At 41.4% G+C, this 17,351-nt stretch overlaps 1 protein-coding gene across 2 annotated transcripts in view; it reads left to right on the forward strand.

Moving 5' to 3' along the window:
- The window catches only part of EXOC4 (exocyst complex component 4), a 701,469-nt gene that overhangs the window by 18,818 nt on the left and 665,300 nt on the right, over positions 1-17,351 (forward strand). For both annotated transcript variants that reach the window (XM_066362739.1, XM_066362740.1), the window contains exons 2-3: positions 7,602-7,791; positions 15,902-16,096. In XM_066362739.1, coding sequence (XP_066218836.1) covers positions 7,602-7,791; positions 15,902-16,096 — 385 coding nt within the window. The remainder of the gene's footprint in view (positions 1-7,601; positions 7,792-15,901; positions 16,097-17,351) is intronic.

Raw genomic sequence — 17,351 nt, forward strand, 5'->3', positions numbered from 1 at the left:
TAAACAGATCTAATAGTGTAACCCAGTGGTTCTCAAACCTTTTGAAGTTGGGGCGCATTTAAAACCCTGCAAACAATTGTAGGTGCACTATATAAAAATTTCTGAGAAATATGTTATAATAATTAAGTCAAATGTTACAGAAAATAAATATAAAGTCCAAGCGTGCTTTTATCGTAATTAAATGAAATATGACAAAATTAAATTTATTCTGACATTAAAAAACATTTTTATGTTACATTTTTTCAGCTATGCTTTTTAGAATTTGTAAAAAAGAGGGGTTAAAAAATAAAAAAAACAAAACAAAAAAGTTATCTTTATATATACACACACACATTCTTAGTAAGATTTAGTAAATTCAGCAGGGCCCTGCGCGAATATGTTAAGTTTTTTCATTCATACATATCATCTAAACTGTACACCAAACAAAGGATAGAAGAAATGCCTCCAGTCTTTCAGGGGAACATGGGGGGTGGTATAAACAATCCAGCACCACAGCTTAACAGCCTTTTGCAATCTAATCAGGCAAGTGAGGTGGGGGGTTGGGCAGACTGTCAGCTTACAGCCAATTCCCCACACCTCTGTCCTCCAAAAATCTAAATTCCAAAAACCCTGTTGGTTTTTTGGTCCCTGTAAAGCCAGCAGGCAGGGTCAGGGCCACTATCACAGCAGCCCGGCCCATGCAGGTTCGCATTGGATTCGGACAGTCGGTAAAGAAACAGCGGAGCCAAAAACTGATGGGCCATAGCCTTTAATCCTACCTTGCACCCGGCGGGCAAGTAAAAATACACACTGGGCTCCAAAACCCAGCCACACTCAGTGCTCACAAAGCCACTGACTTATCCGAGTTTCCTAGAATCAAAGGTTTCTAGCTCACCAGCCTTCTTCTCCTCAGTTCCCCATCTCCTTCCCTATCCCAGATACAAACTCTGCACAAACTGGCATCTCACTCAGCACTCCGCCATCTTGGCTGCTTCTCCTGGCCTCCTCCACGTGGCCTCCTTTAGCTGCTGGCTCTACTCTCTCCGCTCTCTCATGCTAACCTCAGGAACCAAGAGCCCAAACTCTCGTTCCGTCCCCATTTTATAGTGTAGCTTCACAACCTTTAATCCAATATACAAAACAGGGTAGTCTCTAATACAAAGTCACTTCTCTGAGGCATGATAGGATTGTACCGCCCTACAGCAAAAAGGGTGGGAAAGGCTTAATCCCAAAACCAAGCCCCAGGTTACAACGATCTCCAACACACATTAATATCACCTGGGCGACTGCCTCCTCGTGTTATCTTTAACAAAGTGAGCATAATACATTTTATCTGCCCAACAGTCCCCAACAGGCACATATTACTCTGGAATACCACAGGGCACACCTGGAAATCTAGGGCGCACACTTTGAGAACCACTGGTGTAACCTAATATTTTCAGGTTAAAAGCAGTTTGGGATAGAAAAAAGAACGTTTGGAAGCATGTGTCAGCTCTAGACTTTTTTTTTCTTGTCTTGGCTTCAATAACAAGTAATATTCTTTTCTAGAAAGATCAATATGGTAATAGTTAATTCTTGTCCTACTTGGAGTGAGATTCTGAAACTATTGATAGTTAACTTTTGAGTCTTGGTTGAGAGTTTTAAAATACTCTCTTTTGCTTTTATGATGATGTTAGACTATTTTGGAAATAAAGATGACTCCTTGTCTACTACTGCTCTTTGCATTATGCAGTTAAAATATTAGAATGTCCGTAATGAGAGAGAAAGCAGCGCGTATCGAGGGGCTCAGGTGTTTTGATGAGTAGAGCGTGCAGGCACTCAGTGGCATCTGTTTGTCTGCTCAGAGCCCCATTTTTCTCACTTTCCAGACTGGGGCTCGCCGAGGGATTTGATTGTTACTGTAGACTGTGCTCTGTAGAGCTGTAACTTCCCGCTAAGTCATTTTCGGGATATATGTGGAGCCTTACTTGTAATTAGTTTTTCTGAGTTGCTTGAGGGGATATCCATTAACTGTTTTGTTCATCTTTATTAGTCCCAGAGGTGAAATCACTGGATGCCAACCAGAACAGCCCTTAGTAGCCAGTTAAGTCTTTTTTATTTATTTATTTATTTTTGTATTCTGAAGCTGGAAACGGGGAGGCAGACAGACTCCTGCATGCGCCCGACCGGGATCCACCCGGCACGCCCACCAGGGGGCGATGCTCTGCCCATCTGGGGCATCGCTCTGTTGCAACCAGAGCCAGTCTAGCACCTGAGGCAGAGGCCATGGAGCCATCCCTAGTGCCCGGGCCATCTTTGCTCCAATGGAGCCTCGGCTGCAGGAGGGGAAGAGACAGAGAAGGAGCAGAGAGGGAGGGGTGGAGAAGCAAATGGGCGCTTCTCCTGTGTGCCCTGGCCAGGAATCGAACCCGGGACTTCCGCACGCCAGGCCAACACTCCACCACTGAGCCAACCGGCCAGGGCCCCAATTAAGTCTTTTAATTGTTTTCAGAAAGCATGAATTAATGCTACTTGTTCTGTAGGTGTCTCCAAAATTCAGATGTATTTATTAGTTTCGTTATCTGAGGCTGGATTAGGTAGCTCATCTTTGCTAAGAATCTGTGTTGATATGGGAGGGTAACTGATTACATCTGTTAGAGAATTTACTCAACCAAAGTAATACTGCCTGGGTTTTACATGGTGGTGTATTGGCTTTCCAGGGTTGCCATAACAACATACTACATGTGGTGGGAGGGGGAGGGGCTTAAATAAGAGAAATGCCTTCTCTCGCAGTTCTGGGGGCTGGAAGTCCAAGATCCAGGTACTTTCAAGGTTGGATTCTTATTTATTTATTTTTTAATTTATTCATTTTTAGAGAGGAGAGAGAGAGGGAGAGAGAGAGAGACAGAGAGAGAGAAGGGGGGAGGAGCTGGAAGCATCAACTCCCATATGTGCCTTGACCAGGCAAGCCCAGGGTTTCGAACCGGTGACCTCAGCATTTCCAGGTCGACGCTTTATCCACTGCACCACCACAGGTCAGGCCTCAAGGTTGGTTTCTTGAGGGCTCTTTTCTTGGCTGGTGAATGGGCAGCTTCTCACACTGTCCTCACATGGACTTTCCTCTCTGAGGATGTGGAGGGCTCTCTTGTGTTTCTACCTTCAGAAGGACACCCAGTTCCTTAAGATCATTACTTAATCTTTACTATCTCCTTTATAGGCTGTATCTGCAAGTATAGGCACATTGGGAATTCAGGCTTCAACACAGGAATGGGGTGGGGGTATCAAAATTCAGTCTTAACAGATGGTACCCAGGGGATTCATCATACTGTGTTAAAGTACCCTAAACTGCTTCCAGAGTGGTAGCCTGTCGTTACCTGTAGGGAACCCTGAGGCTCAGGCACGAGCCAGGACCTTAATTTTTCATAATTGGTTGTCAACCTTATTGCATGCTTTTCTGGCTTATGATGTTCAACTAACCGTCTAATATCAAATATTTGCACTGTAGACTCTTTTTAAAAACAACTACTGTCTGGTCAGCTTGAACTATTAAAAGTTTTGCTGAGAGGAGGAAATTCATAAAACATGATTTGATCCATTTAGTCTTATAAATTCCCTAATTTTTATCCACAGATTAAAATGGATCATTGGAAAAGTTCTCACTTGAACTATATTTAGAGTCTTTCAAAATCTGTAGGTCTGAGTTGCATTTTCATGTTATATTTCTGAATGACTCATAAGGAATGGCTATATAAAATTTATTACTTTCCCCCCCCAGAAGGTTGTTGAGGACATTGTTCACTATATTGTATAATGTTTTTCTTATTAAGTAAAAGATTTCTTTTAGAATTTTAAGACTTGTTTAAAGTTTGCTTCCTCAGGGGAATTGGGATCTATCTTTTGACAACTATGTATATATAGCTGTGTTTCCCTTACATTTAACTGGCTATGTTTCCCTTTTTGCATTGGGACCTCAGAGTAGGATTGGGTGTTTATTTCATATAAACTCTGTTTGCCCAAATGGCCAGCATTCTTGTGTTTTACATTTCTACAGCATTGTTTTGTCCTGTATCTCTATAACGAGTTCTGCTTTCTCAATTGTATTATCTACATGCTTGTACAGACCAGCTCAAATCTTTTTTGGAAAGAGGTAGGATAGGATTAAAATGACACTTGAAGGTAGTAGATTTGTTATTAAATCCTGGTTGAAGGCTATCATTCTTTGCATGGGTGCCAACCCCCAAGTGGCTTCTAAGAACACTTCAGAGTAAAAGCTCACAAAACTGTAACTGAACTGCTCCCCGCTTCCTCCCTGACCTCGTCTCGCCCCTGTCACCCTTCCTCGCTTCTCTAGAGCCACATTGATCACCTTGCCATTCTTTCTTGTTAGAACAGGCCAAACATGTCCTGCTTCAGAGCCTGTCCATCTTCCCTTTCTCGGGAATCAGCCTTTTGGGACTGCATAGTGCCACCCCCTCCTCCTCCCTACCCAGAAAGCTCCATTCAAATGCTGTCTTGATCTGAGAGGCTTGTCCTGGGCTCCACATGTGAACTTGTCACCATCCTTTTCTACCCTGCCTTCCCTTATCCATAGCTACCACCTCCCAGCCACCATGTGTGTGTGTTTCTCTTTTTGCTTTATTGCTTCCCCACAAGAATGTAAGCTTCAGGAGGCTGTGTCTCTAACCACTTTGAACTGTGCCTGCTAAGTAGTAAGTGCTTAATAACTGTTTGTTGAATAAATGCATGAACTAAATCGGGTCACTGTTCCATGTTGTGGAAGAAATCGTTGAGGAAACTGGAGTTGTTTAACCTGAGGAAGAAAGAAGTGTTGAGAATCCTTTACCATTTAAAGAGCAATCGTAGGGGAGAGGGAATAGACTTATTTTGTGTCACTGGAAGAGACGGACTCCCTGAACTGTTCCTTCCCCAGTTGTGTGGGGTGGGGCAGCTGAGCCTCTCAGATCTCAGTTGCTACATCTTTGCAGAGGAGAGGGCGGGCGGTAACAGGCCCCGCGCCATTGGGCTGTTGTGAGGATTACACCTACATTCGATCAAGTATGCTGCACAGCTGGCTTCCGGCAGCTGGTAAGCCTCTCTAAATATTAGCGACTGTTATTATTACTTTTTATCCTTGCTGCCTTTCTTTCCTTTAATTAAAAAGAAAAGTTAATGGTTTGTACTCTCAGAGTTCTCTAATGTATTTTTTACTAAAGGAAAAATGTCAATGAGCCCGTTTTATACCAAGAGGACGAATTTTAAACACAGGGCAACCCTGTTACAGGCTGCTTTCCTTATATAAATATTTTCTCTCAAAATGAAAAGAGCTGAAACCCCTAGAGGCCCAATTTCCTCTTCAATCTTCATTTCGGGAACCCCTTCTATATCCTGAATAACTCCTGATGCTCCGGTAATGTGTTACAGTGACAACCGATGCCCAAGGAGATGTGCTCTCTGGGCCTGACATTTTCCTTAACGGTGATGCGCTATTGTGTGTAAACAGTGTGCAGTGTTTGGTGCGTTTCCTCGCACACAGGCGGTGGGGAGGGAATCGTCAAAGCATTGTAGAGATGGCAGGCTGACCCAGAGTCGCTTGGAAAGCTCTGCGTCTGTTTGCTCTTCCAAGGGGAAGTACTAGAGTTAAGTATGTATCCAGAAACTCTTCCCTTTGGGACCATTGATAAATTGAAGGCATTTTCTGGTTGTACTTTATTTCGATTAACAGCCTGGGACGTTTCAGATTTAAAGAGCAAAGTTGTAGATCATAGAAACAACAGGAAGACATACCCCAATGCTCCCTCTATTCTCCACCCTGAATTACTTTGTTAGCCAAACACTGGCATGCTATTCTCTATCTGAAAGTACCCGTGGAGGTAGTCTGCTGTCGGTCACCAGTTGACAGAGGAGGACACAGGGTCTGGCATGGGAAAGGCCTTCTTTCAAGTCTTGGAGTTCCCAGTGTGTTGATTTCCTGAGTGTACCCCCCCCCCCCACCTTAGAGACATCACCTTTTCCTTTTATTACAGTGCCCCTCCCCCACTCCCAGTTTCATGCCAGCTCAGATCTCTTGGCATCCGTAACACATTTCCAACATTCTCTTAGGAGGTTAGATTGAAGTCAGAGACTGGCCTGCTGAATCGGCCTCTAAATTGAAGCAGAAGTTTTATATATTCTATGGCTCATGAATTAAGATCTCGCAGTCTAAATGACAGCTTGGAGAATTCGGTTGTACAGTATTCTGCTTGCAAATATTGAGGAGTGGATATGTGATTGATTTGCTGACAGACCATCTCTGAAAGCAGTTCTAATGATGGACTTATAATTGATTGCATCCATCATTGAGAGCCTAAAATACCCCCTCCCTAAATTAAAAAAGATAAATGAAATAAATTATGCTGAATATATAAGCTGACAAATCTGAGGGAATTTAATGAAACTCTAAATTACCGCAGTCAACAGATAAGAGGAAAAGGTTTCTTTGTTGCTGATTATAACACTAAATTAAAAAAAAATTATCTAAGAAAAATAATAAGAGGAAACAAAGATCTGTGGCCCATGTATCAAACTAAGTTATTGAAAGAGTTTTAATAAGTGTGTCTTTCTCATTCCCTGGTTATTGTTGATTCGTATCAATCTTGTTAGTGCTGTTGGAAGAATAGTAAATGCAAGGACTGCCTTTAGTATAGCTCATCTTATTGCTGTTGTAACAGATTTTAGAATTAATATGATCTTATTTCTAGGCCACTAGGGGCTCTGTACCAAATTGAAGTCATTTAAATAAGCTATTTGGAAGGAGATTCCTCAGTGTATGAGTAATTTTATCAGTTAGTACACATTAAGCTATGTGTAAAAGACAACCCACTGAAAGGGACTTAAACAATGGATATTTATGATCTCCCCTGTCCTGAGGTTAGGCAGCTGCTGGTTGGCTGCTTAGGTGGCCAAATGGCATCATTAGCAGTAGCGTGGCATTTCTCTTAGCTTTCCCTTCCATGGTTGTAAGACGGCTGAGTTATTTGAGTATCTCGGCTTTGTAGAACAATGTTCAGTATTGGGAAAAGGGGCCTGCTCATGTTAATCTCACTCCCAAGTAAACCATGCCTAGAAGTTCTCAGTTTCATTGGCCAGATCTCACTGGTAAGGGTAATGGAATTACCAGGATTCATTCAAACAAATCAAGACCTGCCTAGACTCCTGCAGAGTTCATGCTGCCTGTTATCTGATTAAAACTGGCATGCCAAGAAGAAAGGGAAGGGAAGGCTCCTTGGATAGGCAACCGACCCACCCATTTAGATGGGGTATTGGAATTTACTATGAAGATGGTTTCATATTTTCTCTTAGTAAATGGTTTCATTTCATCATTAGTGGGATGAATGGGCTAGCATATTGACTAACTGATCTTTTTTTGCCTTTATTCTTTTTTCCAATTAACTTCACATTTAATATTATTTTATATCAGTTTCAGGTGTACAACATAGTGGTTAGACAACCATATACTTTACAAAGTGTTCCCCTTCGATATTTCCAGAACCCAGCTGGCACCATAAATAATTATTACAGTATTTCTAACTGTATTTCCTGTGCTGTCCTCTTTTCCTTTTTGCTTTAAGTTCAGCTCAGCTTGATATATTCTCTGTCTTTATCAGGACCCTGTCTACCAGTGACGATGTCGAAGACAGAGAAAACGAGAAGGGTCGCCTTGAGGAAGCCTATGAGAAGTGTGACCGTGACCTGGATGAGCTGATTGTGCAGCACTATACAGAGCTGACGACAGCCATCCGCACATACCAGAGCATCACAGAGCGCATCACCAGCTCCCGCAATAAGATAAAGCAGGTATGCCCCCTTCCCTGCTGTCCCATCCCGTCATGGCCATGCCTTCCCGTTCGTCCACGTGTTTCAGCAGGAGAGAGGTCGTGCATGGCCTGTGGCCCTCACGGCTGACTCCTGAGGGTGACTTCAGCAGCTGTGGAGTGCTTGTGCCGGGAAGCCCGAAGGTCAGAGGGCCTCTTGGGTTTGCCTCTTCCTTCCCCTGTGTCTGATCCTTGGCTCCTGTCGTCGCCTCTCACTGTGAAGTGACACCAGTGGTGGCCACAACTTGAGAGGAAGACGGAAAGGAATCCACACCAAAGACGAGAGCTGTTTTAAGAGTAGGGGCCTCTTACTGTTTGAGGTCCCAGCACAGAGTGTCAAATGGAATACAGTGTGCTTATATCACGCATTTTGTGTGTGTGTGCATGCATGTGTGTCTCTGTTGCTGTAGCAGTTGAAAATGGTTTTTGTTCTTTTGAAATCTTGCTTTTGAGCATGTCACCTAATTTGAAGTTGTGATTTCTCTGCAGTCATTGTACATTCTTTGTATTTTTTGTGAAAAAAATCTAACTTACAAATTATTTAAACATATAGTGAAATGTTTATGAATACCAAAATTCTCGAATGTGATTCCTAGTAGTGACAAGCATGTAGGAATTTTTATTTTGTAGTTTTCATGTTTTGTTTGGGAGCTGTTTCTTTTTCTTTCACTCTTTTTCTCCCTTCTGTTTCCTTCCCTTCTTCAATCTTCCCTCTTTCTGCGCCCTTTCTCCCTCCCTCCCCTTCACCATCCCTATCTCCTTCCTTCTGTGCTGGTACGTGACAAGCTCTTGGGAGTTCCTGGGTACCATGTCTTTAGTACCTCAGGGAGAAGGGTATTTTTATATTTGGCCAAGGGATAAACTGATTAATAAACGTTGTGTACTGTCGCATTGTAATTATGTGGTTCTTGGCTATGTATTTTGAGGGTCACTCTTTTTTTATTTTTTTTTTATTTTTTACAGAGACAGAGAGAGTTCGAGAGAGGGATAGACAGACAGGAATGGAGAGAGATGAGAAGCATCAATCATCAGTTTTTTGTTGCGACACCTTAGTTGTTCATTGATTGCTTTCTCATATGTGCCTTGACCGTGGGGCTACAGCAGACCGAGTAACCCCTTGCTCGAGCCAGTAACCCCATGCTGGGTCCAAGCTGGTGAGCTTTGCTCAAACCAGATGAACCCACGGTCAAGCTGGCAACCTCCGGGTCTCGAACCTGGGTCCTCTGCAGCCTAGTTCGATGCTCTATCCACTGCACCACCACCTGATCAGGCGAGGGTCACTCTTTTTGACATCTCTAGTACTACTCATTGATAAATAATTTCTACCACTTATTTTTTTTTTTTTGAGAGAGAGAGAGAAAGACAAGAAGAGAGAGAGATGGGAAGCATCAAGTTGTAGTTGTGGCACTTTTGTTGTTCATTGATTGCTTTCTCATATGTGCCTTGACCTGGGTGGGGTGTTCCAGCAAAGCCTTTGACCCCTTGCTCAAGCCAGTGACCATGGGGTCATGTCTGTTGTCTTACAGTCAAGCCAGTGACCCCAGGCTCAAGCAGGATGAGCCTGTGCTCAAGCTGTGGTGACTTTGGGGTTTCAAACCTGGGTCCTCAGCATCCCAGGTAGACGCTCTATGTACTATACCACCACTTGGTCAGGCTGATTTCTACCACTTATTGATCACTGGTTCCTTCTACCACTTATAGGTCACTGATTCCTTGCCAGCCATGGTTGTGTCTATTCCTAATTCAACAAGCCTAGAGTTTTAATTCTGGTCTCCCTGATTCTAAAGTCTTTGCTGCTGGTTTCCAGACATTTTTTTAAAGCAGTCACTTTACATAACCCCCCTTTTAAAAATTAGATATTTTGCAGAACCCCAGCCTACCTTTTTGCTGGGTGTGGGGGCTGAGAGGTCTGGGGCTCATACTTGGTCCCCTGTTCGGTAGCTGGCGGCTGCCTCTCATGCGCCTCTGTGGGCTGAGGGTTGTGTAGATGGTTTGGAATGCACAGTCCTGTGCTGTTTGATTGGTGTGGGGATTCCCTCGACTCTGTGGCTTTTGCCTATGGTTTCTTCCCTGTCTTCAAGACCTTCTATTATGCTTTTATAAAGATACATGAATTATTCTTCTAAGACTGCTGTTGGGATGTTTCAACCTCTAAGAGTACAGTTTCTGAATCAATAAGCTCTTAACCTTTTTTAAAGCAATGTGCTGACCTCTTAATATTTTAAAATTAATGGGCATTTTCGAAAAAAATTCTATAATTCTTGGCCTTTGCCTGTGGTGAGTTCATTCAATGGATTTAGCTGTGAAACTAGGTAAAGGTATAGATCACTTGCTCTAGATTTAAAGTTAGCTGTAGTCCATTTTGACCCAATAGACTAAGCCCAAGAAGGGTCAGAAAAGGAATGTATAGAGCCACTGACCTTCTGGCTTTGCCTTGGGTAATCACAGGAGGAGCGAAGGATCTTTGGTATTTGTGTGTTCTGATTAGTTCGCTTGACTGAGGGACTCTGTCCTAGTCTCAAGGAAAGCACTGGTGTAGCTTCTGCCCCGGCTCCCTGGCACTCCGAGTCGCTAGCACCTTTGCCCAAAGACTGTTTGCTGGGATTGAAAACGAGCGTCCCCTCCTGATGGTGTCTCATTCGTTGTAGTAACCACAGTCTTTTCACCATCCTCATTTCTAAGTATGGTGGCGTTCTGAGCAAAAGGAAACTGAAAAAGAAAACTTTATGTTTATTATATCAGTTGTCAAGGGAAAAAAAGTCACTTAATTCTGTGTTTTGAAATAATCTCAATACTGGGAAGAGAAAGAAAAGGCTAAAGCTCTTTTCAAAAATGCCTTTAATAATTGATAAGTGGGAGAAGAAAAATGTTGGGGAAGAATGAAAATGAATGAATTTTCTTTCATTGTATAATTTGACAATTTTGTGCTGTGAAAGTCCCATTTCTTATCACCACGGAAACACTGAGGTTGCCTCACCAATCTTTCCCTGTCATTTTTGGTTTTTAATTGCACTTAGTGTTACATACAAAATACAGGTATGTGTATTTTTAAATATACAGTGGAAATGGGAATGATTTACTAATCACTGGACTACCATTATTTCAGAACCATAGGCAGATACAAATGTTTATATTCCTGCTTCACTGCCTTTAGAAGCTTGAGAACACAGAACAGTCTACCTTTCCCACTCTGATATTAGTTTCGTGTATGGATTTATGTTGTGTTGGTAGAATCCATGTCCTGGAGCTGACAAATTTGATGCTCTTCCCAGATGGTCTAGATAATTTTTTTTACATTGGTCAGATCCTTTTGGAATTATTTTTTTTTTCTAGGTTTAAAAAATAGTGCAAATAAAATGCCATGTATGAATGACCAGGTCTGGTAATGTGGATAATAAGCAAAAGACTTGGGCAATCCTATTGCTGTTGAATATATTGTAAAATTGGTCAACATGAGATGTTTTTACATTAGGAAATGTGAAGGTCCATCCGTCCTGTCAGTTTCTCATATAATGGCAGTTATAGCAGCAGCATCAAAATGGTTGAATGGGCTAGATACAAGTTGAGGATTTGGACCATAGGTGATGCGTGTTGGTATTTGAATGTTTCCTCCATGGTACTAGATTTCCTTAAAGATGTAAGTGGTTCATCTAGTGCTCATCATGAGAACAGGTAGGCTGAAGGGAAAACACAGATACTTGTCTCTGTTGTGACCTGTGCACAGTACCTTATATTTCACCCCAGTTTTGGCTGCCTTGATAGTGCTAGATCAAGCTCTTAACTCATTTTTTCTTGCCTGTAATTGGAAATAATTATACATGGTTAGTCAAGTGAAGTTGTTAGGACTTAATCATTGGCTAATGCAGCATTCATTCATTGATATTTAACTAAAATAATTATATGCCTTTTCTAAGAAAGTATGCCTTGAAAGATAGAATTAGACTGAGGTATAACCTTAATTAATATTTAAAAAGTCACAGTAGAACAACATGGTTTTGGCAGGAAGTAATTTACAACCGATATAAGATGGAAAATCCTAGCTGCTTGTATGAGAAAGGAAAAACGCTAGAAATGGACATGCTTAACAGAGGGCAGTAGTGAGGTGTTGCAAATAAGATGTAGGCAATAGTCGGCAGTGCACTAATGCAGTCGCAGGACTATGACATAGTATTTCCATTAAGTTTAACGGTATCTGTTTTTCTGTATCATATCCAGAATTTGCAACTTGAAAGCTAAGTATTGCCCTTGGAAAGGGTTCAGTGGAGCATCTCAGAGAATTTAAGACCCTAGAAGTAGCTAAAAAACTAAAAGAACAAAAGCATGGGAATAAGTTTGAGGGTCATTTAAGATTATCTATAGTTGCCCTGGCCTGATAGCTTGGTTCATTAGAGATTCATCCTAAAGCACAGAGGTTGCCGGTTTGATTCCTGGTTAGGTCACATACAGGAACAGATCTGTGTTCCTGTTTCTCTCTCTCCCTTTCTTTCTCAAATCAATAAATAAAAATTAAAAGAAAAAGATCTATAGTTATAAAGGGCTTTTAAGGAGAAGAGTGAGTAGTGTTTCTGAAGTTCATTCTTTCTACCTACTTTCTAAAAGATTCTGTAGAAAAATGGGCTGGACACTTACATCAGGAAAATACCCATGAAAAATGCCAATATGAAGATTTACTTTTACTATTACAATAAAAAATATCACAATAATTTGCGCTGTTAGAGTTAAGAATCATTTGTTACATTCATTTTCACTTACCATCCCTGCTACACAGGGAGCTTTTAGGAGTTATCTGGTTTACGGTTTCAGTGAGGCACTTGCATGTGTGTTGCACTTGTTATGGATAATCTGCACGCTCAGAGGCCTTTCCGCCTTTATATTTAATCCAAGTTCAGTGCTTTTCTGAGTTTTGCACTTGAAGTTCTGGCTTCCCGCCACCGCCCACGCTTGTATCCATCAGCCTGTCTTACAGGACTGTGGCTTCTCTAACAGGCACCGCCACAGTGTTCGCTGGAGGCCCAGCTCGTTTCCCTCCTCTATCTTTCCCAGGGCACGCTCGCAGAAATCTCAGTGCTCTGCTGTCTGCATCATCTCACTGGTCTGTTCACAGCAACCTCCTGGGTCGTGTTTTCTGTTTCTCTAATCGTCTCTCATTATGGAAACTTGCAGTTCTTGTATATTAAAACGGAAATTCTTGCTATTGCGGAACAGGTGACCCCCAGCAATGGTGAGAGGAAGCGAAGAAATCTTGTGTGTGAGGAAGGACTTCTGTACTTGGGTTTTGATGTCATGATTTGAATGGCTTGGCTCTTCATGGATTTATTTAAGAAGCAAAGGAACATAGTTTTAAAATTTTGATTGTCCTGATAAGTAGATTGAAATTAAAATGCTGACATGGCATTCATAAAACAGGCATTTGAAATAATAAATGTATAATTTGTTACCGTTCTCACATTGAGATGCTATTATTTATTAATGGGCATAGCCCTGTTTCTTCCTTTTCTGTTGCAAAAGTCATATTTATTGAGCTATGATTTACATACAATAAAATGCAATATTTTCAGAGTACAGTTCAATGAGTTTTGGCAAACCCTTGAACGTGTTACCATCACCCAGGTTCCCTCCTACCTCCTTGCTGTCAATCCTTCCCACTCTGTTCCAAGCAACTACAGATTTAAAATGATCACTATAGGCCCTGGCCAGGTTGCTCAGGCAGTTAGAGCATCGTCCCGACATGCTGAGGTTGTGGGTTCAGTCCCCAGTCAGGGCGCATACAAAAGTCAACCAATGAGTGCATAAATAGGTGGAACAACAGATCAATGTTTCTCTCTTCCTGTCTGTCTCTTGTCTCTCTCCCTCCCTCTCTCTAAAAATCAATAAATAAAAATTTAAAGAACTTAAAAAATGGTCACTATAAATGATTCTTTCCTTTTCTAGAAGTCCGTGCAGCATGTACCCTCTTGCCTTGGCTTCTTTTGTTCAGCTTAATGTTTTTGAGATTCTTCATACTACTTCCTTTTTATTGTTGAGGGGTATTTCCCCATTCTCTAGCTTTTAAAATAACATTTCTTCCTAACTGTGACTTTGTAATAAAAAAAAAACCAAGCATCTGAGCAGTTTAGTATTAAAAGTTCTTATAGCTTCTCATGTCTGCAGCTTTGGTTAACTAACTCAGTTTAGGGAATAATCTTGGTGATGTTCATTTGCCACACAGCCTGACGCCATCTGTCCCCTCCCCCGGCGCTGTCATCCTTTTCATTTTTCCTTCCTGTGGTAAGAAGAGTAAGGAGCGAGCGGATTACATTGTGCATATCCTAGTGTGAAATGCGATGATGGTCTTTTTCCAATCAGAAAGGAGTTTGCCAAGATTTATTGACACTCTGTGAGTTTTTCTTGATCACAAGCCTAGTTGGGTGTTGTATGACATAAAATTTACTCTTAAGTGTTTCCATAGTAACAATTATACACAGGAAAAAACTGAGATTTATAGAACAAAGGTGATAAGAGTAGCATATCAGAAATCAGATTTTTCCAGATTTTAACTGACTTAAAATACAATGGATTTAATAAACTGAGTTCTCAACCCAGAGACCTAAGAACTCCAAGAGGATCTGGGAATGGCCTTAAAAATCAAAGAAAATCACAAATGCTGGTATAAAATCAGCACTCCCTCACCTCACTTTACCCTGGTCCCAATTCTAGCACTTCAGGGACACTGACTTTTAGTTTTCTTCAGATATGTCTATTTCTATATTTCTAAGTAATGTGACTCTGCTGTTTTTCTTGATTTTTCTGTTTAGCCTTTGCATGGGACCTTCCAACATGGAAGATGAGCATGTGGTCCCCTCCCACTCTTTCCCATCCTACCACATCTTCTTTCCTCATCCTCGCTATATGGTTGTATCCTAGTTTTTGGTCAAATAGTGCCTACTCTGTTATATCTACATAAGTATTTTTATCTAGGCCATCCAGCATTATGTTTTTGCCTATGTAAGTTTTTGGTTATTTTTCTTGGAGTCAGTGGTTGAATAATCCTTTTGCCTTTCATCTACATTGGTTCACCCCCCAACCCCCTTCCCTAGATGCTGGGTTTCTTCTGTTTTTCTCTTATAGTGATGGAGCACAAGCTTCAGTAGCTCAGTAAGATGTAGTGTGTATAAGGTTTGTTTAAGAACTTGCATGTCTGATCTGCATTCTGATTCACAATCTTTTGTATGGGTCTTCTTCCTTTTTTTAATTTTAATTTTTATTTACTGATTTTAATGAGAGAGGAAGGGAGAGAGAGAGAGAGAGAAACATGTAAGGACTGTCAAAAGTATTTGGAAGTGGTTCTGTGAATTGTGAATGGTCATTTTTCATTAGGGAAGAAAGTGAAAATGCGCTCACCATGTGCATTGTGACTACATTCCCTGTTCCTGTTACCCCCCTTCCTGTTTAGTTGGGCTTCGCCTGTGCTGATCACTAAACTGTGCAGATCTTTGAAGAATGCTTGCTGTTTGTGATATTTAATATCTAAAGCAAAATTTATGGTAAAACGTCCTTGGTATGTCCCAATTCCTTTTACTTTGAGATTATCTCTGGATGTGTCTACTCTTTTTTTGGGAGACTGGTCTATCTTCAGTTTAGTCAGTTCCCTGGTTGTAAACTTTAGCTAAAGTTCTTGATCTTGAGGGATGGACCAGCTGACCTATCAGCTGAATAGGAACTATGCAAGAAAGAATGAGGAAGAATTAATAGTGTAGAGTCTACACTGTAGACTCTCATATCAGTTATTCCCTTTTGGATATATTTACATCAGCGTGGTACTTCATATTTTCTGAGTGCTTTATATTGTAAGTAATTTTATCTAGTTTCACTCAAAGATAGTTTTTTCATTTTATAGGAGAGCAAATACAGACACAGGGAGGTGAAGATGTACCCAGGCAAGTCAGTGTCAGAATCAGAATTACTAGAATTTTGCGAGTGAACCGACCATGGAGACTGGGCAGGTGTGTGAATGAGGAATTGTTACACTAGCACCATTAGAAAGCACTAACCAGGTACAGGTTTACACTGGCAACACTTTGGACTGACTTAAGAGTGAATCTGTTTAATTGTAGGTCAAAGAAAACCTGCTTTCATGCAAGATGTTGTTGCACTGCAAACGGGACGAGCTTCGAAAACTGTGGATTGAAGGAATTGAGCACAAGCATGTCCTGAACCTGCTGGATGAGATTGAGAATATCAAGCAAGTGCCTCAAAAGCTAGAACAGTGCATGGCCAGCAAGCACTATCTCAGTGCCACCGACATGTTGGTAAGAGAGCATCTGGAGCTAATGGCCATTTCTGCTGCGGTGTCAAAGCACTCCCGTTTGTCTCTTCAGAGTCCTGTAATTCATGTAGCGCATTACGCACTGAACTCTTGGGATTCATGAGTATTTCCAGGTGAAGCTTGGCTGCTTCTCTGCCTAATTCCACTATTTGAAACGATAAGCAGTTATTATTTATGTATTGTCTACCTTTGCAATAATGGGAAGAAATATAATGCTAAGAAATCAGTACTTTAATCATGTTGGGTTAGTGATGAGAGATGTTTTAGCTTCAGAGGAAGCTGGTTACTGAATCCCGTTTTGTTTTTTTTTTAATTTATTGTGTTTACATAGATTCAACTATCCCACCGAATATATCCCCCCACCCCCTTGTTCCCCTCAACATCCCCCTTGCTTTCCTTCCCTCAACTCCTTTCCCCCTTCCCTCCAGGATTTGCTTTCCTGCTCTCTATAACGCTGTGTTATGTATATATAATTTCACCAATCTCTTTCCTTTCTCTGATCCCATCCTCTCATCCCTTTTCCCTCTGTCTGCTTTCCCTCTGGTCCCTTTGATCCCACCTCTGCTGGTATTCTGTTCCTCAGTTCACATTGTTCATTGGTTTCCTCAAATGAGTGAGTCATATGGTATTTTTCTTTCTCTGCCTGGCTTGTTTCACTTAGCATAATAGTTTCCAGGTCCATCCATGTTGTCACAAAAGATAAGATTTCCTTCTTTTTCACAGCCACATAGTATTCCATTCTGTATATATACCATTGCTTTTTAACCCACTCGTCTACTGACGGACACTTGGGCTGTTTCCAGATCTTGGCTATTGTAAACAATGCTACAATAAACGTGGGGGTGCATTTCTTCTTTTGAATCAGTGATTTGGTGTTCTTAGGATATATTCCTAAAAGTGGGATGGCTGGGTCAAAAGGCAGTTCCATTTTTAATTTTTTGAGGAATCTCCGTACTGTTTTCCACAGCGGCTGCACCAGTCTGCATTCCCACCAGCAGCACAGGAGGGTTCTCTTTTCTCTACATCCTCGCCAGCACCTATTGTGTTGTTTTGTTAATGAGATCCATTCTGACTGGTGTGAGGTGGTATCTCATTGTGGTTTTAATTTGCATTTCTCTAATGATTAGTGATGTTGAACATTTTTTCATCTGCCTAATGGCCATCTGTATGTCCTTTTTGGAGAAGTGTCTATTCATCTCTTTTGCCCATTTTTTGATTGGATTGTTTATCTTCCTGGT

Source organism: Saccopteryx leptura, chromosome 2, assembly GCF_036850995.1.
Source record: "Saccopteryx leptura isolate mSacLep1 chromosome 2, mSacLep1_pri_phased_curated, whole genome shotgun sequence".
NCBI lineage: Eukaryota > Metazoa > Chordata > Mammalia > Chiroptera > Emballonuridae > Saccopteryx > Saccopteryx leptura.